The following is a 26,805-nucleotide window of genomic DNA, read 5'->3' on the forward strand; positions in this document are numbered from 1 at the left end:
CTCCAAAATGCAAATCTGCCACTGGTCATCTTAAAGCTGCCCTGTGCGCAAAAATCCAGCCCATTTGAACGTGCAATTATGGACTTTTCTTCCACAGTGGCATTAAATCCCTTCTTAGCTATGCTGAGTTACACCTGTGAATTTAATGTAAGCCACAATCCCAGAAGGCAAACGTTTGGCATGTGCGTAATGGCTGAGGGATGTCAGCTCAGGTAACCATGAACAGCCATTATTGCCTCCATTTAACAATTAGAGGGGACAAGGAAAAAGAAAAAAATGATGTACGTGATGGCCCCTCAAGCTAGAAAATCTGTTATGACATTATCTCTTGTGAAGGACCGTAGCCGCAAGCAAAGGTCTTCATCATCTTTTCAGGTAAAGAGCTGTTCTTTGGTAACCTGTCACCCCATCATTTATCTCTCTTTTGCTTTTGTCCCTTCACAGATCGCCTTCTCTCAGCACAACAGCATTATGGACCTGGTGCAGTTCTTTGTGACGTTTTTCAGGTGAGTGCTTGTGCCGCCTTCGTTCCTCACACATTTCAAAGGAGTGATGTAACACTGAAGTTGATCGTAACAACATCTTTCACCTGTTAAGCCAATGTATAATCATTTAGTGACAGCCTGCCCGGGTTGGATTCCTCAGCACCCGATGCATTTAATGCCTTTTCCCTTTGGATTAGTGAGCCAGTGCTGAGAGAGCTCTTTAGGCCAAGAGGAAATGAGACCTAATTGCTTTTAGTGTCCTCCAGCTCTACCTATTCGCTTAAACTACCGTATACATTCAAGTTTTTAAATTATCTAATGGAATAAATTCTTCTGATAGACTTGGTGTGGTCACATTAGCAAAATGTCACAGAGACAATAAGGCCCATTGTCAATAGTATAATAATAGTGTAGCAAAGCATGCTCACACAGAAGTAACTTTCAAACAAAGCAGCTTTCTGTTGGTCAGCATGGTGAATTTGCAAGACCAACATGAGCGAAATCAGCATGGGGAGTGTTTTCCCCATTGTGCGGATTCCTATTGAAATTACTGGATTTTGCCCATGATGTGACTGCACATGTAAGATGCATGAAACTGTTTACCTTGCTTATATTGTATTAGCTGTCGCTTTATCTTGATTTTGAAAAAAATTTGCATAAGCTAATTTGATATCTAGGAACTAACTGGAAACAAGGGAAGGAAACAAGGTGATTGAACATTATGTGCCACTTTCTTTAATAGTTTTACTTTTAAGGCATAGTTCACTCAAAAAAATGTTATTAATTGACTCACACTTATGTCTTTCCAAACCTGTATGCTAGCCACTTTTTATTATAAAATTACAATGAATGGAGCCTGAAGATCTCAGGCTTCAAAAAAAAAGTTTGTATTCACTGACAATCTTGACATTCACCTTAGCTGTTTTGCACTGCTTTATGGAACAATGTCTGAGTTTGGAACATACAGATTTTGAGTCATATATTTTCAATACAACAAGTTTGGTTCTTATACAAAGCTGTCATTTGACTTAAGAATGCTTAAGTTGCTTTTGAATCTTTTTTGAAACTTGAAAGCTTTCAGCCCCCCTTGTAATTGCATGAAAAAAAGAAACCAGCACTTTCTTCAGGATTTATCCTTTTTCGTGGAATGCAGAAGAAATACATTCATATGAGATTGGACCAAATTGAGGGTTACTAAACAATGACAGCATTTTCAGTTTTGGCTGAACGAGATGAGACAAAACACAATTTAAAATGAACTTTTGATAATGCTGTCACGCAATGCTTCATGCAGAACTGCTCAGCTCCTTCCTCCAAATGAGGTGTCATTGCCACAAGGCTGATCTGTCATCCCGATTTGTTAATTTCTGTGCAGTTTCTTGATTTGTCATTAAATGCACACCAGTTCCCATTGTGTCTTGTTAGATTTGGTTATAAAGACCGTCTCTATCTCTGAATGGTCAATCTCTTGCTGCTGCCGCTCCCTCTGGTGCTTGTCCTGGATTCAGATCATTGTCCTGGATTAGACAGCCCCTCTGGAAGCTGGTGTCACACACTGATGCACTCCGACACCGGGTCAACTTGTTCTCCAAACAGTCATTTTATACAGCCTGCTTGTTTCTGACTGCCTGAGCAATCAGTTTAACTAGTTAGCTTCAAGCATGCCTTAGTGTGTGTAGTGTGACATCCACACTGGCAGTGTAAACAGACTGGAATTAATCCGTTATTTTAAGAAAGCTTGGCACTTTATCCTGGAAATTCAGTTTGAGTCTGCTAAATTCAAACCTACCTTCAGAAGAACCAGACTCAAATGTTTAGTCCTTTCACCAACATTGTTTATTCAAATATAAGTGAAGAAAGAAGACAGTCTTTTCAGGAGAATGAGAAACTGTCAGGTGTTGAAAACCGTTCTGTCATCTGGGAAGTTCAAATGCTGTTGTATGTTGCCCACGTATCATACAGGAAATTGCACCAGCTTCAGTGCGCCTTCCCTTGGCGTCTGGAAGCAATAGGTGAGAAGAAGCATATAGTTGATTTCAAATGCTTCAGTGGATGCGTAGTTGGCAGATTACTTGTTTTAACCCTGTGAATTGCTGTGGAAAATGTGCCATGACAAGGTGTGGTGCAACTGTCAAATGGGATAAACTGTCAAACAGTGATTTTAATTTTTTTTAAGCATTCATCCATCTTGTTCACCCGCACATACACTACCGTTCATTTGAAGTCAATGCATTTATTGTATATATATATATATATATATATATATATTTACTATATACTTTTATTCAGCAAGGACACATTAAATTGATCAGAAGTGATGGTAAAGACATTTATAATGCTACAAAAGGTTTGTATTTCAAATAAATTCTGCTCTTTTGAAAATGTTATTTTTTAAATGTATCATGGTTACCATAAAAATGTTAAGTAGGGCAACCGTTTTTAACATCGATTATTAATATTAAGAAATGTTCCTTGAGCATTTGAAAAATTCAGCTTTGTCATCACAGGAATACGTTACATTTAAAAATATATAAAAAATAAAGTTAGTTTAAATTGTAATAATATTTCACAACATTACTGTTTTTATGGTATTTTTGATCAAAAGCATATGGAAGCCCATTTCTGCCTCTTATACTCTGGTAAGTTGAAATAATGACATGCTTAGTCATACCGTATTATAAGAAGTCAAAATTATCACTTTAAAAGCCATAACTATGACAAAAAGTCAAAACGAATTAGTCATCGAATAATTTCATAATATTTATTTATTTTGACTTTGTTTGTGATAATTTTGACTTTTTTAAGTCATAATTTCAACTCAGTTACCCGTTATCACAGAGAAGGCTTAAACCTAGTCCCAGGCTAAAATGCAAGTTTGAACTGTCTTAACTGAAAGTAAAAAGCACTGGCATATCTTAAAACATGCCAGTGCCATTATTTTGTCCTAAGAGATACACCAGTAATGTTTCTAAAGTCATAATTTTGAGTTTTCATTTCCTAAAGACTTAGGGCCAGATTTACTAACAGCTTGCACCAACACAAACCCTATTTTGGTGTTTAAAAAATACTGTCAGGATTTACTAAAGACACCTCAAAGACAATGAAAAAAAGCATGGACACAGTTATTTTTGCGGCTGACCTTATTGCATATGCATTTGTAGGATTTCCCTTTCAAATGCAATATTTATGGGAAGAGAGAATTTAAATGAATCATGCAACGTGATTTACTAAGGGTTGCGCTAGTCAATTGACTGGTTTTGTACCATAATTTAATGCCCAAAAAAGCGTGTCTTAATGGTATGCGTTGGTCATTATGGAAATTATCCGGCTATGACAGTGTTCGCTAAATTGTGCATCGTCAGTAAATCACCTGCAGAACTTTCCACTCCCATCTGTGCTTTTATGGGATTGCGGTCTTGCACTTATTTGCCCTGTTTAGTAAATCTGGCCCTTAGTATTTCATAATTAAAATTTTTAAGCTCATAATTGACTATGTCATAATTTTGACTTTTTATGTCATACTCATGATTTACCAGAGCATTTTTTTCTTCTTCTATGTGGCAAAAATGGGCTTCCTTAAAGGCATATGTCTGTCAGAAAGTTTAACTTTAAAAAACAAACAAAACAAATTCAGGCATCAGTGTATTGGAAGTAGCGTTAGGCAGGATTTAATGCTGTCAATCAAGTGCTTCCTCCAATGAGCATTTCCCTGATTTTATCAGTGTGATCTCCACTTTATTTCCACAGAGTGAGATAGCCAAACTCATGACAGCTGGCATCAAGACTAGCCTCAGGCCGATTCTGTTCCATTACCAGTGCAGCTAGAGAGATGCCTAACATACAAACCTGATGTATCTAGACATTCCTGATAATATTAACTTTCTAGTTATTACAATCTAAAAAAAAAAGACCCTCTCTGTAAAATGGCTCTGCAGAGGTGTGTTGAAAATGTATTGTTAAGAACCTGTCAGTGTGCAACCTGAAATTAGAGTAGTTAACATGAGCAATAGCAAAAATGCATTTCCACTCTGTGAATGGCTTTTTAACAGTCTTTTTGTTAAATGCAAGATAATGCATTTGGTTCAATTCATGCAATCCATTTGCTTTTATTTAATATCTAGCACATGCTGTTCAGTCTTCAGGGTTGGACGTGAGTACTTCCTCTCCCAGGTTTGCTGTAGCTGTCTCTTTTTTATCCATTCTGCACGTAGATTGCTTCATTCAGATGATATGGGTATGCGCCTCTTGATGTAGGCGTCTGCGAAATCACCAAAAACGTCCTTCACATGATTTCATTTCCCAGACATTTGCTCATTTATATGGAGCTCAGTGAATCAGCAAACTGTAATGCAGAGTGATTTGACTATGAGTTTAACTAAACATCAGTTCTAAGAGAGGTGTCATGCCGTTCGATCGTCCTCTAGATCCTCCTCTCACTGTAATGAGACGGTCAGGGATGCCAGGAAGGCTAAATGTGGGTGCTTAAATGGCAGAAAATGAAATCATCAGGGGGTGACAGTGTCATTTTTGCCTCGTTTGGTTTGCCTCGGCTTGATGTCAGCGGTGCTTTATGACACCGAAGCAAACTCACCGGGCTTAAGGGGAATGATTGTCACCTTCATTACATAGTTTGTATATCCTAGTTTTTCTGTTAGCTGATTTTATTTTTGTATTTCCTTAGTCTAATTGCAGTGTTGCAGAACATGTGGACTGCACCAGAGGAAGAAAAATCTATGCAGCTATCTATGCAGATATTGTAAATGGCACATGCATTTTGCCCTAAAACCTGGAAAGGTTTCCTGAAGTGACTCCTGAAATGGTTCAATGGTTCAATACAAGGCTGCTTATCTACTTAATTGCATCTGATTAGCTAAATAACACTTTAGTTCACAGTTTAAACATTCATTTTTGTTCTGGATCTTTTCAGCTCCTGCAAGTGAGAAAAAAAAAAAACCTTCAAGTCAGTGGAGTGGTGTGTTTTTTTTTTTGATCAGTGGAAGCATGTGTAACTTAGGATGCACCTTTTTATCATTGTTTAGCAGGCGGCTTTTTAATTCTTTCTCCCACAGCTTGTTCCAGACCTTTCATACCATCCTCTGCTTTTTTTGGTCCCTGGATACCCTCTTAATTTTCTCACATATTTACTCAACCGCCCCATGTACCACCACATGAGGGGCAAGAACCTTTAATTGCTTTATTTTTCGTATTAATTTGGTTGCTAGGTGGAACCGTAGAGGGGATTAAGTCCTGTTTACTGCCTGCAATGTACCGGATGAAAGGCTTCGATCTGAAGGGGGATTTCTCCCGCACTGCTACTTAGTCGAGTCATTCAAGTTTCTCTCTTCCCCATTCGTCTTCAATTTGCCATTATCTTCAAACGTACCTAAGATGGCGTGCTTTTGAAAGCATTAGAAGGATTTCATTTTTTCTCTCCATAACTTTTCTTATCTATGCAAACTGAATTAATTTCACACAGAGATGTTTATGAATGCTCACATATATCCGTGAATACAGTAAGCAAAAGCAATTTCCCTACAATTCATGACTGGTGTCAGCCCGGTTATAAGATTTGTCTTTTGATGCACATCACCAGACCCTAGCACTTGGCTGAGATGAGCATATTTCTCAGCTTGACCACTGGAAAGCCTTCTGCGAGTATCAGAGATGCTGACATTTATCAGTGCATGATCTTTTGTCCATTTACTTTAATCTTTTAAAATGGGTGTAAAGCAGTTAGATGTTGTGGGAAGGAGGAGGCAGGAACCAGCGAACATTCAACACACAATTTAATAATAAAACAAACAAATACAAAACGAAAGTAAGAGACAGCAGCCCCTCACGGACGACATATAATATCACATATAATGGTAAATGGACTGCATTTATATAGCGCTTTCACAGACCCAATGGCCACCAAAGCGCTTTACATATATGCCTCTCATTCACCCATTCACTCACTCATTCAAACACCGACGGCGGTGTCGGCCATGCAAGGCGCCACTCAGCTCGTCGGGAGCAGCCGGGGTTAGGTGTCTTGCTCATGGACACCTCGACACTTGGTCAGGTGGAACCGGGGATAAAACCACCAACCTTTCGGTTTGTAGACAACCTACATGAACCACTGAGCCACTGTCGCCCCTATAATAAAACTATTATAATGTCGCCACATATAATAAAACAAACACAACACAAGTCCAGGCCTGTCCTCTCTCCATCTTCACTGTCGTCACTCCTCCTTTTATGCTTCCGCTCCTCCGTGAGAGATACGGTGCGTCGCACAGGTGGTGCTCATCATCATATCTGAGAAATTCAGTCTAGATCAGGGGTCGGCAACCTATTTGTCATAAAGTGCCATTTTTAAGTTTCCGAGTTCATCACTGTGCCATAACCCCCCCCTACCCCCCCCCCCCACCCCATGTATAAATAAACATAAACATATTTTAAATATTTATAATGGCTAACACAGAAATAGTAATTTGTTCTAGATTTGTCATCTTTGTTTTCAGGCCTAAATTAGACTTTGAAGAACAGATTGGACCTGGTCATTCGTGTTTTTACTGAATACTTTCAGTTTTGTTAAAAGTGTTACACTTCCACTTGGCAACATAACTGCATCTCACTACTTTTAATGAAGACAACTGTGTTTTGAGCTTCAGAATGTAAGCTAAACTTTCAGTTTCATTTGCGCCAGTTTGCACGTCGGCTTGCTGAAGATATGCGTGTTGCAGCAGCGCTGTCATATCTATAAACCGGGAGCCGTTATAACACTCGCATGTTTTTTGTTTTGTTTTGTTTGTTTAACCAATTTGGGAGGAGTAAAATTCACATTTGTGGCTTCAACAAGCATATATAATGCATATATGCATTTTGTTCATTTTCATCTGGAATATGTAAAAGTGTACTCTCAATATGAGGGCATTTGTCTCACGATTGGATAGCTTTCCAATCAGAGAAAAAACATGAAGTGATCAGGTACGCATGAACGGAGTTTCCACATGCATCACAGTCATTTTAATATGTATGGAATGTTTAATAAGGACTCTATACACTTGGTTGGAATTTATAGCATTAACTATTTACAGCGGAACGAGCTTTAAGGTGTCAGTTGGATAACTTTTATGCGCTGATGCGCAGTGGTCAGCGCGACCACTCTGACCAATGGTTTGTTAGAGCTGCATGCTTTCATTGACTTGGGCAGTTTAATACTCACACTTTAATAATATTAATAACTCCTAACTTAATAAAACAAGCTGTTACTACAAGGAATTATTACATCAATATGTAGATCTGTATATAGGTGGGAGGTAGGCTACTTTATCTGAATGAAATACATACACCCCTCTCGCGCTTGCTTTTAGCCAGCGATTAACCCTCTGCGTGCCAGTGTTGGCACACGTGCCTTAGGTTGCCGACCCCTGGTCTAGATGCTCTGTAAAATCTTTAACAATGTGTGACAAAGCAATAGGGCTGGGCGGTATATCGAGTTTGTACAATATATCGATATTTTTTCCCCCATGATATGGAATGAGGCAATACCGTTTATATCGATACAGTAGTTTGATACGAGCACATCTGCAAAATAGCGGAGGACGCAGTGTGAACTCCTGCAGTGAAAGAACAGTACAATTTGCCCTAAACATGACACAAGCTTATTAAGCGCTTCAAAATAACTGGTAAGATAGTTAACAAGTTTAAAGCAGCTTGCCCTGTCAGATGCTCGGACAGATAGCCTACTGTTAGTGACTGAAAGATAATACCTGGCACTGTTTAATGCGTTTGAGACATGGTGCTTTCCTCAGTGCTTAACTTACATTTCACAGGTATATATTCCATCTGTAAATGTTCTAACAAATCAAACAAATATGTCCATTTCACTGTCAGGAGAGGACGAGCTTCTGCAAATGAATCTCCGCTAAAATTCAAGCTTCCATGAATGAGCGCCGCCGCACGCATGCGTGCCAAACAGACGAGCACAATAGAAGAGTAGCGCAATAATTCTGACTAAAATAAATATTACTAAAATATTTGTTGTTGGAGACAATAAATGTGCCATATGTGGAATTTTAAACCTACAAGTATATTTTTAGGAAAGTGACCATTATAATGGGGTAATCAAATGCAGGCTAATATAATTAGTTTGTGCTTTTGTTTTTATTTTCATTTTTAGTTTAGCCTTTAGTCATTTTTAAAAACAAAAGCATTATTTTTGTTTTTAGTTTGTAATGTTACAATGTTAGAATGTAATGTGATTTTAACCACCTTTTTGCACATAATATATTGCATAGCCTACATTACATTCCCTATTTGTTTCCATATCCTTCAATATCAACATTGTTTGGATATCACTGAAATCAATCATCCATCACTGATGTACCTCAATGAATAAATACCACCATGTTAACACATTTAAATGCTTTGTTTCCCAGCACCCACAACCTCAAAATAAGCCATGGCAATTCCATTGTCGAATTAATCTTGATAAGATTGCTGAAAATGCAAATTAAGAAATTGCCTTACTAAATCATAATTTTTTTTAAATGACTAAACAATAGTTTCAGAATATGTTTTTTTTTTTTCCTTTTTGAAAATCCAGTGATAATGTTCGCATTTGCCATCTGTTGAATGCTATGAACATAAATCTGTCACTGGGACATTCTTATAGTACTCATAGTGCAAAGTTTCTAAAACTTGCTTAAGACAATATGAGATGATAAGAAAGTGTTGCATAAAGTCATTGTTTTTTTAATGCCAAATGTTATTAATTAGTAGAGATGTCAAATATCACACAGTATGAATAATTTAATCACTGTAACATTATACCATGATGTAGTTATTTTTTCCAACTAATCATTATTTTTTTTTAGAATCTGATGGATGCAAACCAAACGATTATTCATAACAAAAAAATTATGAATCAGTATTTTCAAAACAGTAAAACTAACAAGTAGACCTAGTTTCAAAATTTAATTATAATTGAATCAAACCCTGACAGTTGCACAGATATTGCAGATCTACTGCAATATAAACAGCATAGCAGATTATTTTCCAGTTATCGTCATACAGTCCAATCTCTAGTGATGTAATGATATCTCTCAGAAATTTCTACATCATGTTTAATCTTTCCATCCCTTCATTTCTTCATCCTACAGCTGTTTTCTGTCCCTTTTGCTGGTAGCTGCAGTGGTGTGGAAGATCAAACAGACCTGCTGGGCCTCCAGGCGACGAGAGGTATGTCACAAAACAGAAGAGACATAAAGCACTTCTCATTACAAGAATATAAACATATATCTGATCTTTGTGTCAAATTCCTAGAAAATTGCCAAATATCTGCTGATTTATTGTTTTGTCTGATATATCGGTTTATGGAATCACTTCAAACTGTGGTAAGTCTGTTTTGTGGATTTTCCTTCTTATGGAATGTGATTAGACACGCTTCAGACATGCGTATAAAGCCTTGTCAGCCACATGAAACAGCTCTGCAGAATCCACTGCTTACAAACATGCCCATCTTCCTAATTAGGGGCCCTTTTAAGCCAATTAGCGCTGACAAGAGTTATCTAATGCAATTTAGAGCAAACTGAACAATAAGCGCAGCAGATGTCTGCGTATCAAGGAGAGAGATGCCATACTTCCACTAGTTCTCCTGCTTTTCTTCATTTCATCGTGGCAGATTTAGAGGAGTTTTGAAGGGGTTTCAGGGACTAGGTTTCGGATAAAGAGCCTATTTGCTACCCAATAACACCTAAATGCTATGTTAAGAAATTCATGAGAATGATTGGCCAATGACGTAGTGCCTGTAATGCGTTTATTCCATTTTAGTGGACAGAATTGGCATTGATAATCAGGAAGGTTGATCTCTTGTTTCTTAATTGATGTATGGAAATAAATGAGTTATGATTGCAGCAATCCAAAGCTATATTCATCTAAAGAATTAAATCCAATAATGCGTGATGGGGCAGATGGGCCTCCACCATTAGCATTCGGCTCACTGCAGCGCTGCACTCCACAGGTTCAGATTATCTGTTTGTTTCTGCCCTCAAGTACTCTCAAAAAAGCTTTTATCTTTTAATTTAAAATGATTGAAAAGTTTGAGGAGGCACTCCAGAAAAATAATTGCTTCTGAAAATGTGTTTTCTTCTTTTTTTGTCTTGATCAAGAAAGAGCCTGGATGACGTGCACCTCATTTTGGCACCAATCATGTGACAAGGTCGAAGCTCGAGATTAAGACAAAAATGAAACTAACAGATTTTTCTGTGCTTTTCCATTGGATTCAGAGGCTTGCAAATAGTGGTCCCTTATTGCCATTAGGAAGTGCAACTTCCGCTTGTGTGATCTTAACCGAAGAAGCTGTATTCCTCTCATTTGAAAGCCTTTTGTCCTGACTGACATATTGAAAGACATGAGTTGAAAGCAGAGGACGTGTTTATAACTGCCATTATGCAAATGTTCGCCACTACACTGATTTTGGCTGAGAGATCAAACAAGGGAATATCTAAAAAGCAGCAGTGCTCAACACAAATCAGAGTGCTTGCCTTTGAGTTCCTTCAGTGCAACGTTTCCCTGAAAATTCTAGAGAACGTTTCATTGTCATCTGCCCGGATATTTGCACAGCATTTGCCTTATTTTGGTTTTAGTCTCTTGTGTTGAAGTGCAGTGCTTGCAAATCTGGTTAAAATCATCCAATTAGTGCTTAACCTCATGCATCAAGCCATTTCGCATGGATATGAGCATGATATTGCTCATATAAATATCCAAGTATATGATACAGCTTTCATTCTTCAGGTCAATCATATATTCATGAGGGAAAAAAATAATTTTGAACAAGGAAAGCGATATCTTTGTCATAGTATCCTTTTAATGATTAAAGTTTCCACAGTCATTGCATGTGCTGCACTTTATTATTTGTACAATTTTGTTTTATTAGTTTGTTTTTATTGATCTATTTACCTTTTTTAGAAGTTGAAAGATAATAAAGATATTGTTTGATAGCTGAGAGCTCTTACTGTAGTCCTTGAAAACCAAAAAAGTAGTGCTGGAAAAATTCTTGAAAGTCCTCGAATTACATTTTCTCTCTCTCTCTCTCTCTCTCTCTCTCTCTCTCTCTCTCTCTCTCTCTCTCTCTCTCTCTCTCTCTCTCTCTCTCTCTCTCTCTCTCTCTCTCTCTCTCTCTCTCTCTCTCTCTCTCTCTCTCTCATGTGTGTTTATGTATGTAGTTCAATATATATATATATATATATTGCAGGGAAATATAACTACAAGGGATGGTTCAGCCAAAAATAACAAATTTGTCATCATTTACTCACCCTCAAGTTGTTCCAAACCAAACAGTTGATGGGCCCCATTGACTTCCATAGTATGGAGAGAAAAAAATACTATATAAGTCAATGGTGCCCCACAACTGTTTGGGTACCAACATTCTTCAAAACATATTATTTTTGTTCAGCAGAAGAAAGAAATTCATACAGGTTTGGAGCAACTCGAGGGTGAGTAAATGATGACATCATTTTAATTTTTCACCCTCCAAAGTAGAGGATGGTTTGGCCCATTGTCTTCAAAAGACAAATTGGCCTTGTGAAACCACATAGTGTGACATAGTGGTATGATGATTTCAGATCAAGACTTAGTATGGCAGATCTGAAAAATGTATCCTTCCTTATGTTTAGTGGAGGAAGAAATGTGTTCCATGTCTCTGATTTGATTCATCACAGTGATGGTATGGTGTGTTTAGCCCTGATGTTAAGTGATTATGTTGAGCAGATGCATTAGAGGACTGTCGTCTGATGCCGGAGAGCTTGATAATGGTGTTTTGCATTTACCGCAGTGGAACATTACACGGGTAGAGTCACTTATGCTTTTGTCATCTAGATCTGTGGGTAGGATTGCATTTGTGTAGGTGATTATCGGTTCTGTTGTGTCAAATTCCAGAAATGTCCCACAACTCTTAATTTTTTATTGAGGTTGCAGCAGCCTCTCTGTCTGTGATTATTGCTCTGTCTGATGATACAACAGATCAGTCTTTAGAAAACAAGGCATCTGTTTTTGCAGATGAAATATTTATCTTGCCTTTTTGGAGAATGACATATTAACAGCCTGGTTTCTTATAGCAAGAAATTAGACAGTGGGAGGGAAGATTACAAAAAGTGCAATTAAACGGTCTTATCTCTACTCTCCATTGAGCAACACAAACAGGTTTGGCTATGGGCATTGCCCTCGTTGGCCTTGTGTTTTATGATTTATCTTCTTGGAAAAAAAAACCTTCCCCACTGTTCGGACCAATGACTGCAAATCCCCTGCTGAAATGAAAAATTAAATGAACAAGACGGAACAGGGGTGATTAAGAATAATGAAACCGTGTCGTCCTCGAGTTATTAAATTTCGTCTAACATGCAGTCTCCCCCAGTGCTATTCTGAGTGCCTGAAGAGGAGCGAATATACTCATAACGAAGGTTACATGCCCCTGCTGTGCCCTATCACGTAATAATTAGGCAATGGGATGTTTTAATTGATTTTGGCTAAACTGCAAATAAATAGTTGCTGAGTAGGAAGAGAATGTCTGGTGTCTTGTAAGACAACCAGACAGGTAAGATTTGATCATTTCTAACGCAGGACAGGCATAGGGTTAGGATGTTTGGATGAAACATAGGCTTTGTTCTGGAAATGGTCTTGTGGCTGGTGTTTTAGGCCAGGTTGACCTGTCTGTAGGAGCACATTTGATAGGTTCTGCTGTGCACACCAGTGCTAGAGTGTATCTGTCCCATTTTTAGGAGAACGGATGACAGATTTCTGCACTAAATGTCAGTGTAGTGCAGGAGGAATGACTTCTGTAAAACAGACGGCGGGGGCATTGACATTTCACAGTGCAATGCCATACTCATAGTCATATGGTATGCACACATAAAAACTTAAATACAACAGTGTTGCTTTAAATGTACATCTTTGTCATGATACAGTCATTTTTAGGTCAGTTGAGTGTTAGATTTTAAAGAATTATTTTTGGTAAGCACTGTAATACAGCAACAACAATATAATTAATGTAAAGGATTCAATTTAAAGGACAGCAAGTAAAAACTTATTGCATGCCTTGTTTCTGTATTTTAGAGAATAATTTAGGTACTTTTTGGACTTTTCTCCAGGAGACAAAATCAATGAGTGAATGTTTATTTTGGTAGGATTCAGGGTAGTATGACACCGCTTCAACCTTTTAACAGGCAGTTTTTCTGTCAGAAGCATTGGCCACAAATGGGGCTTTTACGGCATGACCATTACGAACAACATGTCTAGAATGACAATATTTGGAGTGATAAGCAAAGCCCCAGCTTCTCCATAATAGTGACCTTTGGATAAGAAGCATATACAGCACACACACATACACGTAAGTGTGTATATATGTGTGTTACTGTAGTTACTGTCATCTGGGAGTAGTTGGTTATTGAACACTTTTAAAATATGCAAATGTAGCAAAGTTAGACGTTGTGGAAAGGAGGTGAGATTCCGCGAACATTCAAAGACTTTAATAACGTAAAATAACCAAACAACAAAATGAAAGTAAAGACAGAAGCCCCTCACGGACGACTGTTGTCACATATAACAAAACGCAACATAAAATCCAGGCCTGGCCTCTCTCGATCTTCACTGTCGTCTCTCCTCCTTTTATGCTTCTGCTCCTCCGTGAGAGATATGAGACCGGTGTGTCGCGTAGGTGTTGCTCATTATCAATCACACAACCGGCCTCGCGCCATTCTCTCACAGCCCTCGGCCTCGTCCTGCTCGCCACAGCAAATATTTTAAAAGCCATCCAAATTGTAGTGTTTAAACCAGAGTAATTGTAAAGGATTAGCACAGTAGTGTTAAAAAATAAAATTTACACCTATGTGACTGCGGTGGCCTTGTAGTGACTGTTGATATCTGCATCTATTTTAGGCTGCTATAGACAGGATACATTTATGTAGTCAGTATTATATTTCAGGCCTGCTGAGTGCGTGCTTTGGTTTTTCTGGGAGTATCCATTATTATGAAAAATGGAGAAGTTATGATAAAACTTTTTATCTTTTCCACGGCCATGTGTTATAAAGAAGGTTTCTCTTTTCAAGGGCATCAGCAAACGTCAGGCAAAGGGAACCAAGAGTTTTATCCTTTTTAATGTTAATTAAAGGTCATATCAGCCCCAATATAAAACCAGTCTGGCTGGCTCACAGCCCGAGATGTGGTTTTAACAGTGTGCAACCAAGTGAAACTCCACTATTGGTCTGCAGGATGGTGGCTGTACTCTTTATCTAATGTTTAGTTTTTAATGGCTTGAAGTAATGATCATTCATTAATGATTGTTTGATGGGTTATAGAAATTAAGCATGTCAATGATATAACAATTGGCTTTTAACTATAGATATTTTAAAAGCTAGACGCCATCAACTACGCTATAATTAAACCGAGCCTTATTACTTAGCTTAATGAATGAGGTAAAATCCTGTGACACAAATTGGTCAGGAAAGGACACATTATGCAGAGAGAGAGAGCGAGCGAGATGGAATCAGGGCAGAATGGATGCATCAGCTCCTTCGTCAGTCTTGCAGAAAAGCAGTTCTGATCAGTCTGCAAAAAATATTTCTGCCCATAATGAGTCTTGCAAACGGCCGCAACCATTTGTGACTCTGAACACAGACACTGCTTCCACTTCATTCATCACACTCTCACAAGGGAACCTTTAGTCGATGACAAATACTCACCCTCACTTTTCAAGTTCAGCTGTGGGATTCTCACAGAGTTTGTTAAATCACAAGTTCACAAAAACCAATGAGTGCAAATGATACATGAATTGCTCAGAAAGATGCAGCAGTGTTCGCTGAAATAGCGGATCAATGCAGAGTCTAAAGTTGAACTGTTGAATTAATAAGCAAAGACTTGTGAATCGGTGATCTGAAACTGAATACCAAATATTTTTTTCAATGTTTAATTAAATCTGATGTTCACTTTGTCTAGTGTTTTGCCTGTTGTCTGTAGATGGATACATTTTGCAGAACTTGGGGGGGTTAGAAAGCATAATAGTGTTGCAAATTATTATTATTATTATTGTTGTATTAAATATTACACTTTATATTATAGAAAAGTCCACCCATTGTGAAAGTATGCGGTATAAGAAAGAGACTGGCACTGGATGAGACTGGCATTCAATGGCAGACTAGTGGTGTATCTGGGCTTGAAGAGTAATAAGAAGGCAGGAGATCAGTACACCATTGAGGTACTGGGCTTTTTAAGTAGAAGTATTTACAGGTAACCAGTGCAGCAAGTATCATATCGGACTGATATGATCATATTTCCTGGACCGGGTTAGAACTCTGGCTGCAGTGTTTTAAACAAACTCCAGCTTATTTATGGAGACAATCAGGCATCCAGCCAGAAGTGCATTACAATAATCAGGTCACACAGTTATGAATGCATGAATTGCATCAAGAAATATTCTGTGACTTAGGTGTTTCTGAGGTGGAAAAAGCAGTGATGTGCTCAGTGGGTAACGTTTTGCAGCAAACCAAAATTCCTTAAGGGATATGGGGATTTAAGGGATATGTCCTAGAGAGCGGGAAGAGTTAATAATATTTAACAAAGGGTCAGAATGCAGCATGTTTCGCTCATGGATGTCGTTTGAGATGCAGCAACAGTTGATTGCACATTTCCAATTCTCTTTCTAATATTCTCTATCTTTTCAGTGAGGAAAGTAATTGCTGCTGTATTAAAGTGGATTATAAGATTCAATAAATGCCTGTTTCTAATAAATCTGGCTACTGTGCTGGACAGATACCTTTGATTCATACCTGTCAAGTTTTGGATTTGAAAATAAGGGAAATTTTCCGGCGCCCACCGCGAGCAGTCCCACCACCCCAAACCAAGCTCCAGTAACGTTATCCCTTACATTTTCAGACAAGTGTTATAGCTTAAATGAAAACACAAAAGGGTATATATGAAGAGCATTTATTTTAAAGGCTTATTTGCATATTTTCTGTTCATTTAACATTGCTTGTCTCATTTACATTTTATTTTCATTCCACACATTCTTTTAATTTCATATTGCTTTTCTTTTACAGCTTTTCTTTACATGTCACATAACTTTTATTTACTCTTTTAGTGAGTTGTTGTTCAAATTTGTTGCAGACTTTGCATTCTTTAACCTGTTAGGCTGCAACCCCACTTTTGAAAAATCCTCAGAAATGGCATACCCAAACTGAAACAGATAGCCTACAGTTCATAAACACTTTGCACTAAAAGCACAAGTATGATCTCATTTGAAAGCTGACACCTGGCAGTTTATTGTAAATGTAGAATTAATTATTGTCATAATGAAAAAATAGTTATTAATAGCTACAAAGTTTTGTAAAGTTATTAGAAATGTATTTTGTATGAAACATCTTCAAAGTTTCTGAGAATACAATAGTGGTCAAATACTGAAACTTGAGTGTTATATCTTAATGATGTATAGTTTGTCAAGGTAATAACATTAAATCTGATAGTAACTTTGAACTATTTAAACAGACAAAAAAACGCTTCAGTGCGTCGGCGCACTGGCAACGGTTAACAGGTTTTAAGATGCTAAAGTCGCAGTTACAAAACGCGTGACTGACCCCTACCCTGCTCCTCTTCAGAAAATAAATTCGCTGTCCCATTGATCGCGGTATTTACATGAGCGTTTTGGTTTTGTGGCAGGAGTGCCTTCCGTCTCTGTCGTAGCGTCCACCATCCGTCTCCGATTTTTTTCTTTTTTCCCCCCGCGTTGTCACTCATCATCTGACCTCACACACTAACCTCGCGACAACTGCCACCTACAGTACCCACAGTACCTGTAGTAGGCTACTGCAATTGGCAGTTATCGCGTGGCTAGTGACAGAGCTCAGATTGGGAATTTTTTTTTTTATCCGCCCGGGCCATTATTATTTTTTAATAGCGCAGGTTAAAATACGGGAGATTTACGGGAAAATACTAATACGGGAGGACGGCGGGAAAGAAGGGTTAAATACGGGACTTTCCCGGGCAAAACGGGATACTTGACAGGTATGCTTTGATTCTATATGAGTCTGATAATTTATGCTAATCTGGCTTTTTACAGGGATCTTGCCTATAGATTTTATGTAGCTCCGCCCCTTTTCAGCTCTGTGCTCGTTGTGTTCTGTCTTCCAGTTTGTAATTCCACAAAATGAAATTAAGATCGTACGGATTAATGAACTGCTCATTTTAAAATCTCCCCAGTCTACTTACATTTGTTAATAAGTAAGTCCAATTCACCAGTTAATTACTCTTTGACAGCAATGCCATAGAAATATACAGAACTACTGCAAAAATAGAAGTTTTTCTTAAGTTGGCTGCGCGCTTGTTTTTCTGGTGCATAAGTTCTATAGCTGGAAACTGTCATTTTCAGCATTTTTGAAAACATCCAGGTTGTTTTTCCTCTATCTTGACTCTCAACACATTTTTCTCTTAAGAGAGGCTGTTATAGTACACTACCCACTTTTTGCTCTACTAACATCTTTTAGAGCTGCAAGATTAATCGTTAAAAGATTGCGATCTCGATTCAAACACCCAGACAATCTCATTCCTAATGGCAACGATTCGCCAACGATTAAACCTTTGACAAAATCACACTGGAACATTTAATTCTGCGTTTGTCCTGCTGCTGACCTAGCGATAGCTGTAATCATGTATAAGTATGAAACAACTTCACAAACAGTCTTTTCATTTTGTATGACGCCAAAGTACCGTGAGAGCGGATGGCTCAGTAAGAGAAAATACACTTTTGAGCTGTGAGACCTCCAAGCCCATTTCTGAATGAAGAACCAGTCACCAATTGAATGTAACTCAACGCCCCTGATCTACATATTTGGTAAAACTTACACATCAATATCCAACTCAATTCTGAGCCAATGAGAGTGACATGTCCTTTGAGCAGTCAGTCCAAAGGTCTTTGTGAAATAAGCAATTTAAGCCAGTTTCATAATCCATATTCTGAAGAGCCAATCAGGTCATTGATGTTCTTCGGGATGAACTGGGCCACACGGGTCTATTATGCAGAAGTGATTCTGAGTGGATTGTCTTAATTGTACCCTTTAACATGAGCAAATCATCAGGGGAAAACATTATAGGCTTGGCTGGAGACATTTGTGAATTGTCAGGCCATGCATTTGTATTGGTATGCTTTGACAAGTCATTATTACTAGGTCATTTTGTTCCCAGTCTGAAAACTTTTCTTTCTGTGTCATTTGTCTGGGCAAATTTCCCTGCTTCGTTCAAGACCTCATTTCCTGTTATGATTAGCTGTAATTAATTTGCTGCATTTGAGGGTTGCTTAATTTACACAATTTCTTTAAATTGTGTTATTCCAAGTTAGGCGCAAACAAATCTTTGCTAGTCTGAATGCATTTACTCATGCTAGGCTTGTTGATTGAGTACATAATTGCAATTAATAGTTAACATAATTAATTGCTTTTTATGTTTATGTATAATAGTTATTTTTGATCAGCTAAGCATCCACAAGCATCCGTTTTAAATTTGACAGTGAATACTGTTATATATACGATTTTATATATATAAAAACTGTTAAAACTGCTGGTTAGGAACTTTTTTTGTCTAATCAAACAGCATTAAAACAGATAATACACATGAGGAGAGTTAATAACACAGTCCATAATTCATGAAGGTCCAGGCTTTGAAGCTCTTGTTTGTTCTTTGCACTTTTCCTTATGAATATTTACAATAGTTTTTTCATAGTTTAATTGTGGAATTTGTAATTTTAAGACATAAAACCACACAAGACCATGGGTGGTCCCATTCCCTTGGTCACGCCAGTGTAGTGAAAATGTAAGATTTATGTAATTTTATTATCAGTCTTAATATTTTTTCTAAGGAAGTTATCTAGATATCACAATCATTCTGTAATTATTCAGCAATAATTTCTTGTGAATGTGTATACATTTGTGTGCATCCACCATTGTCATTGTGTGGATGCAGCAAGATGAATAAAAGCAGGATCTAATCGCAGCAGTTTATTCTATTTAACAACAAAAAATCAAAATAACAGAAACTCAGGAGTTCAGAATATGTATTTAAACGGAGAAAACAGAAAGGGAAACATAGTAAATTGAATGGAAAAACGCATTGAAAAAACAACTTAAGAGTCCAAATCAAACTCAGACATAAAATGACACCAATCAATATAGGCATACCAAATTATATTGAGGAAAATGATTCTAATTTCATTTAACTAGGTGTTTTAGTAAACTTAGCCTTAACTATGACCCAGAATGGTGGTCCTCTTAAATTTCTGAAGTGTCTCATCAGGGTTGTATGGGTTTGTCTTTTTTTTTTTTTTTCAGGAATGGAAAACACATTCCATTACATTTTTGTATTTGTGGGCAAAATGGTTTTGAGAGTTTTAGCCCTTGTTTAATGTCTAACAGGAAAGTCATAATGCCATAAAGCAGGTTTTACATGAAGCCTATGGTAAAAATCGATGAACAATCAATCTCAATTTCACATCAGTGAGGTTTTCACTGTACTACCCCGGGGCAAGTTTTTAAGAGCATTTCAAAGAGTAATAAAAACAGATCTGACCTTAACTCTAGTCTAAACCCCTACAAGTTTGTGTGTGTGCCTTCCCGTGTTCAGCTTGGTTTATAGGATCAAGCAAAACATTGCAATTATATAAATACAAAAAACAGAACTGAAAATGTGTCATAGTTGAAAAGGGCAGCTGCATCCTCGAGTGTGTGGGACATGGATGCATCTATGTATATCTCAGTGATGGACCGGCTTTGTCTTGCATAATTGTTATGGAGATGCCAGTGATGTAGTAAAGGCAGTGGGCCTGATGAATAATAGCAGCTGATGGAGAGAAATGGATAAATTGCAGATGGTGCTTTTTGGCTGTCAACAAAGCCAGCCTGTTTTCTGAGAGAAGATCTATTAGCGCAAATGAGAGCATGCCACAGCTCTCTCCCTTTCTGCCATGCTCTCTCACGCCATCTCCCTTTTGCTCTCTCCCTGTCATGCTTTGTCATTTTCTCAGTTCCTCTCCTCACTCTCTCACCCATACATGCTCAAACACACGCTAGTCTAAGGGGATAAAAGAAAGCAAATAGCTTCAAATCAATATTTAAATGAAGATATAATTAATGGACTCATAAATGTGTAGATGTAAATGGGCCATTCTGGTGCAAATGTCATCCGTGTTTGATGAAAGTGCAGCTTTACAATGAAATCAACAAGCTCGGCAAGCAGAATTAGCTCTTTCCAGTCCTGCCCCTTTTATCCTGCTCTTTTGTGACTGAAATCAATCTCTTGTTAACTTATTTATACAATCCCTTATATAGTCCCTGTCCCAAATGGCACACTTGGCTTTTCACACTTGAAATAGTTAACCCTAGGTTGTTCTAAACCGCAGTAAACGGAATCCTGGTTATCTTGCTTCACGTTTTACACTGCTCATAATTTACCCTGGGTTAACAATTAATCTTCGGTATTCATAAGCTGATGTTTCCCAGTATAAATTCCTGAACTCTGGGTTAATGTTCTTATTTGCATATATGTGGTGTCGGTGCCGTTGATTAGATGAATGCAGCATGGGACCTGTAAATAAAAGTTTTAGCATTGCGCATCCTTGCATTGCCGACTGTACTATTGAGTTTTCTCTGAATGGACATTTTGGACTATAAAGGTATGAATGAAACGCCCTCTTCTTCACTCATATTGTCACAGTTTCTGTCAGAATGTGACTTTTTTTTCCCTCAAACGCTAAATTTACTGTTTATATCAATGTGCAGTGCTTCCGTGATGGTCCAAAGCACACAAATCTGAGTAGGCTACGCAATTGGTTGCCTGTTGCTAGCTTTAACATTCTAACACAGCATCGTTTCACACTGTAATGCAGGGTTAATACCGCTCCAGAGCAGGGTTTCATAACCCTGGGTAAAAAGCGGTGCTAACCACTTTAAATCACAAGTGTGAAATGTTCCTTTACCCGGGGTAAAAAGCGGTGTTTAGAACGAGTATAACCCAGGGTTAAGCCCAGTGTGAAAAGCACATTAATGTGCACTTGAGGTCCTGTGGACTTGCAATGGCCGGTGCGTGCTTGTGTCTGTTAAGTCTACAAGACCGTAGGGTGTCCCGTGTCATTTTAGGTTCAGGAGGGTGCTTGTCAGCACCCCCTTTGTGGCCAACATGCACCCTCAATGTGCACTTTTACTGAGCCCGCACTGAAGCAGGCTCTGCAGCAGACTTCTACCCAACAAAGCGCCATTGTCCGTTTGGGACAGCGCTACAGATTTTAGATGCAGCTAACTATTTTATTGTGTATGCTTGCTTCCATAGTCTGATAATGCAATAAATATTTTTTGTAATGTTTATTTTGTTCATAATGATTCACAATAAGATGTGAATCAACACAAACAAGAGTTTTATTTATTTATTTATTTATCTATTATTACTAGTATTATTACTACTATTACTTTTATTATTATTATTATTATTATCATCATCATTTTTGCCTTGTATACAATTTTCTGAGTAAGAAATTGTTACCTGATTAAATTTAGTCCAGGAAAGATGGAGTATATTCTGCATTTGCTTTGCACTTGGCTCTCTTATATTTGTTTTTTTAATGACCTATGAATAAGTTGTTGTGAAAGCAGCAGTGCAGTATAGAGATTGAAGAAATAGAGGATGCAAAGTGTGTTTTTTCCTGTCCACATTTGATTATAAAGCTTAGACTCATGAACTTTGGATGTACAGTATAAATCAGAATGCATTTTGGGCGTACAGTATAAATCAGAATGCATTTTGGGCATTAAGAGTGAACTACAAATGAAATGAAATTGTTTACTCAGAACTTGCACACCACTGGCTTTACCCCATACATAGTGCCCAGCTCTATACTGACTGATTTTGAACACCTTAAAACGTTTAGTTCACTTTTCAAGCTAGCATACCTCTCTAGTATCTCTCCTTTCATCTCTCTCTCACACACACACACACACACACACACACACACACACACACACACACACACACACACACACACACACACACACACACTTAGTTATGCAGGTTGGTGTCACTAACGTTTCGCAGAGATGATCAGATCGTATTGTCAAGAGAAACCCTGATGTGACGAGTGTGCTCAGCTTTGATAATTTCATTATAAACGTGGTCGCGGTGGGATCAGCCATATAACGGTCCTCAAGTGGTGATTAATAGAAAAGATAATGAGTGATTAATTACCGTGGTGCCATCGGGGCCCATTTATGCGGAAGTCATTGAAGAGACCTCTTTGTGTCAGTGCTGAAGAGACACCCCCACGGAGACAGCACTGTCGTCTGATACTTGCACCGTCAAGGACGTCGCCACCTTCCTGCATTTTTTGTTTGTCGTGGATACAGGAAGAGGTTTATTCTGTGATTTCTGAAGTTGAAGTGACTTTCAGATGCTAAGAGGAACATTGACTTAATGTGTTCGGTGACATGGTGTTATTGGCCCAATAATCATCTGTTAAAAACAGGGGCGTCATGCAAGCCAAAATTCTGGGGGGGAACAATCTGAGACGTTGCAATTGTTTTCTGACGGGTGATATGGATCATGTTAGGAGGGGTCAGGGGGTTTCTCCCCGTGAAAATGTTTAAATTCTGGCTGCTAAACATACCATTTCAATGCAGTTTGGGAGGGACAGAAATACCTTCACGGAGCGGGCAGCAACCCTCCTCTATCTGAGGATTAAGTTAAAGTATCTATTTTGTAAGTTTAAGTAAAAGACAGGTTGATGAAAGAACTGTAAGCTCAAATTCAAAAAGCTTTTGAAGTCTACTTCATTAAAGCATGTTTACACACACACTTACTGTACACTTAGGCCTACTACACATGATTTTAAAAACAGTACCATTGCAGTTTTTATGTTATGATTTAAAATGGTATGTGACCTAAGAACGATTTTACATTAAAGGTACATAAAGGTGCTGAGGTCTGACTTTGTGGTGCTATGAAATTAAGTTATTTTAATATTAATATGTGATGAAGGACTTTGAAAGAAGTTTGACAGATTTCAGTGCTGAATAAGGTTAACACTACCCCGTTTATTTGAAAATGGTTAATATTTGACAGAAATGTAAAAAAAGTAATCAAATCAAATGTAATATGTAACATTACTTTAGTAAAATCATTGAAATACTGTAGTTACACTGCTCATTATTATATTTTAAATAAGGAACTTGTAAAGAGTAATTTATGAGCTAACAGAAAAGCTAGTAACTTGTAAATTTAACCTACTATGGCTTACCTTTTAATATCATCCGATAACTAATTCAATGCCGATTTGTTGCTTTGCCCACTTACCATTTCAAGACCATCTGTAAAACATTGCCATCTCAACGTGCGAGACGAGCGAGTTGCTTGAAAATACACAGCAAAGATTCTAGAGCGCTACGTGCGTAGCTCTAGTTTTGATATACACAGACACCATATTAGGAAAAAGGGGCGGGCTGATGCTGACCGATTTATTACACATCCAGAAGAATACATTTGAGTCGTTATAGGCTCTGGTAATTATGGAGCATAATGGGAATAAAGTTGTGACAAAAAAATTATCAGAGAGGAAAAATCTGGGGGCACGAATCACTTTGAATGGGTATGACGCCACTGGTTAAAAACACTTCAGAGAACTTATTCATCTGAATGCCTTTTTAACAGACTGTTGATATTTGATTATGCATTCATTTTGTTGCATATGTCAGATGACTTATTTTAATTGCCACATTTTTTAGAAGCACTCTCCTTCACATTCTTTTTTGTGGATGAGTTTTGAGGATTTGTTGCGGTGTTTGAAGATTCATGAATTTGAAAGCAATTCAGTGAAGCTTTGAACTCTGATATGTGTTGCCATTATTAAATTAGATGTATTAGCATGTAGAAAGCTTGCAGAAGACTGAGTAGTACATAATGTGTACATAGGTATTTAATGTGCACTTCAGTTCATTGAGTGCAAAGCTTCTTAGTTTCCCTCTTTTTAACCATCAGTCACTTTTGAGTACTATAATTAAGGCACTTAAAGGCAAGTACCAGTGTTCCCATTTTACGTGTTCTTTTTGTGGTGAATTATATATAAAGTGAAGTACTGCCATTTACCACTACATTTTTTACTTTTTTATTTAAGATAACCATTTACAGTGTCCCTGCTGATTTTGAAAAAAAAAAACTTGTTGCTTTGTGGTTCCAGCTAATAGGGATTTTTTTTTTTTTTTTTAATCAGCCGTTGATTGTTGTTGCATGTGCAACAAAAGTATTGCTGGAAACACTGAGGTAATGCTCTATAGAGGTAGTTACACTACTGTTCAAAAGTTTGGGGTGCTTTTTATGTTTTGAATTTGTTTTGCTCACCAAGGCTGCGTTTTTTTTAATGAAAAATACAGTAAAAACGGTAATATTGTTAACATAATATTTGGATTTATTCTCTCAATTTTCAGCAGCCTTTACTCCAGTCTTCAGTGTCACTTCATTCTTCAGAAATCTTTCTAGTATGCTGATTTGGTGCTCAATAAACATTTCTTATTATAATAAGAAATGTTTATTGAGCACCAAATCAGCATACTAGCATACAATGTCCTTTTTTTGTATGATTTATTGAATAGAAAGTTTAAAAGATCAGCATTTATTTTAAATGTAAATCTTATATAGACCTTCTCTTAAAGACATTATAAAGGTTTTACTGTCACTTTTGATCAATTTAACACACCCTTAAATAAAAGAATTTTAAAAAAACTTACTGACCCCAAACTTTTAAATGGTAGTGTTATTAACATCAATGAAATAAAATGCATAGAAACTGTAAATAAATCCCCCCCCCCCACCCCACCCCACCTGTCAACAATGGTGATTCAGTTTTAAATTGTCACAAATGATTATTTCATACATTTTTATTAAAGTAGCCTATTTGGGTCTTATTATTATTATTAATTGCCTTTTGTGCAGAGCAATGAAGTGAATTTTCTGCTGTTCGATTTCCTAATATGAAATCCATGTACATGCATATGCGTGTGTGTGGACACCGGCATTTTTGTCAGGACGTGGACATGGTGCAGAATTGCTGTGCAATCAGGGAAGTGACAGACCTCAGCAGCTGTCTTTCGTCACCGTTATGTGGAGCAATTAGAGTTTAAAGCAGCACGCTTTCCTTTGTCACAAATCCGATAGCAATCATCCTCGTCCTTGGTACCCAAATCAGCCCACATTTAGATATTGATTGACTGCTGAGGAGGACCACTCCATGTTTTTGCGTGTGTGTGTGTTTTCACTATTGATTATCCAGCGATGATAGAGGCATCACCTGCATCTCCATGAGAGAAGCTGATTTGGAGTGTTCACATAAAATGTCTTTCAAAGTTTGTCTCCAGGCCAAAAGCTTTCTCTCTAATTGTTTTCTACATACCTGCTGAAGTGTTGTTCATTATTGTTTGATGTTATTGTTGGTAATGAAAAGCAGTGCGAAATTTAAACAGGGTTTTGAGGTCTTATTAGGATGGCTGTTGAATGTTTCACTGATAAAGTATGTTAATTGTTCTCTGTGGAATTCTCTAATATGAAGGCAACTGGAATAGTACTGTGATTGAACACTATGTATTGCAGCTTATTGATCTTTTGTACCCGTGTCACCCCGCAAATGCTCATGAATGCTCACTCTCTTTCACTCAGTGACATCTACACATTCTGATTACTGATGAGAAGTTGGTATTGATAAATATATTGATGTCACCTTGAGAACTACTTCTGACTTAGTGTCATCTTCTGTATGCACAAGCGAGGAAAATTTTGCACCATCTGCACATGATAGATAAAACTATGTCCATCGAAGAGACAAAATAAGCAGTGTGCCATCGGTTATGGATGGGATTTTGTATGAAGGTTGTGAATTCTGCTTTTAGGACAGTCAGCCAGTCAGTTGCATGGAGAAATTACAGGGAATGCATCATTAATTAAACTCCACCACTGGAATACTGATGCTCACGCAATCAATGACAGCATAATTGCTTGTCATGCATGTTGTGGCAAGAGAAATTTCCTTCCAATCTTTGCAGACATTTGATTAGCCAGGTCCTCCAAACTTTTTTATATGGAACAAATGAATTATTCAACCACCTGTTTCTGTCTGTGCTGGAAAACAGCCAGTGTGCTGTAAATGGCCTCTCTCTCTTTCTCTCTCTCTCTGCTTTATTCTGCTTTGCACTTTTCGCCTCTTGCATTTTGGTCATCTTTTTCCTTCCTGTCTCAAACACATCAGAATCCCTGCATACTGCCTCACACT

General features: G+C 37.7%; 1 protein-coding gene across 1 annotated transcript in view; it reads left to right on the plus strand.

Annotated features, from left to right (window-relative positions):
* Positions 1–26,805, plus strand: part of atrnl1b (attractin-like 1b) — a 110,953-nt gene that overhangs the window by 67,369 nt on the left and 16,779 nt on the right. The window contains exons 25-26 of the mRNA XM_077200663.1: positions 445–506; positions 9,635–9,713. Coding sequence (XP_077056778.1) covers positions 445–506; positions 9,635–9,713 — 141 coding nt within the window. The remainder of the gene's footprint in view (positions 1–444; positions 507–9,634; positions 9,714–26,805) is intronic.

The sequence above is a fragment of the Siphateles boraxobius genome, unplaced genomic scaffold, assembly GCF_051911475.1.
Source record: "Siphateles boraxobius isolate OS27281-9 unplaced genomic scaffold, OSU_SipBor_1 46, whole genome shotgun sequence".
NCBI classification, from domain to species: domain Eukaryota; kingdom Metazoa; phylum Chordata; class Actinopteri; order Cypriniformes; family Leuciscidae; genus Siphateles; species Siphateles boraxobius.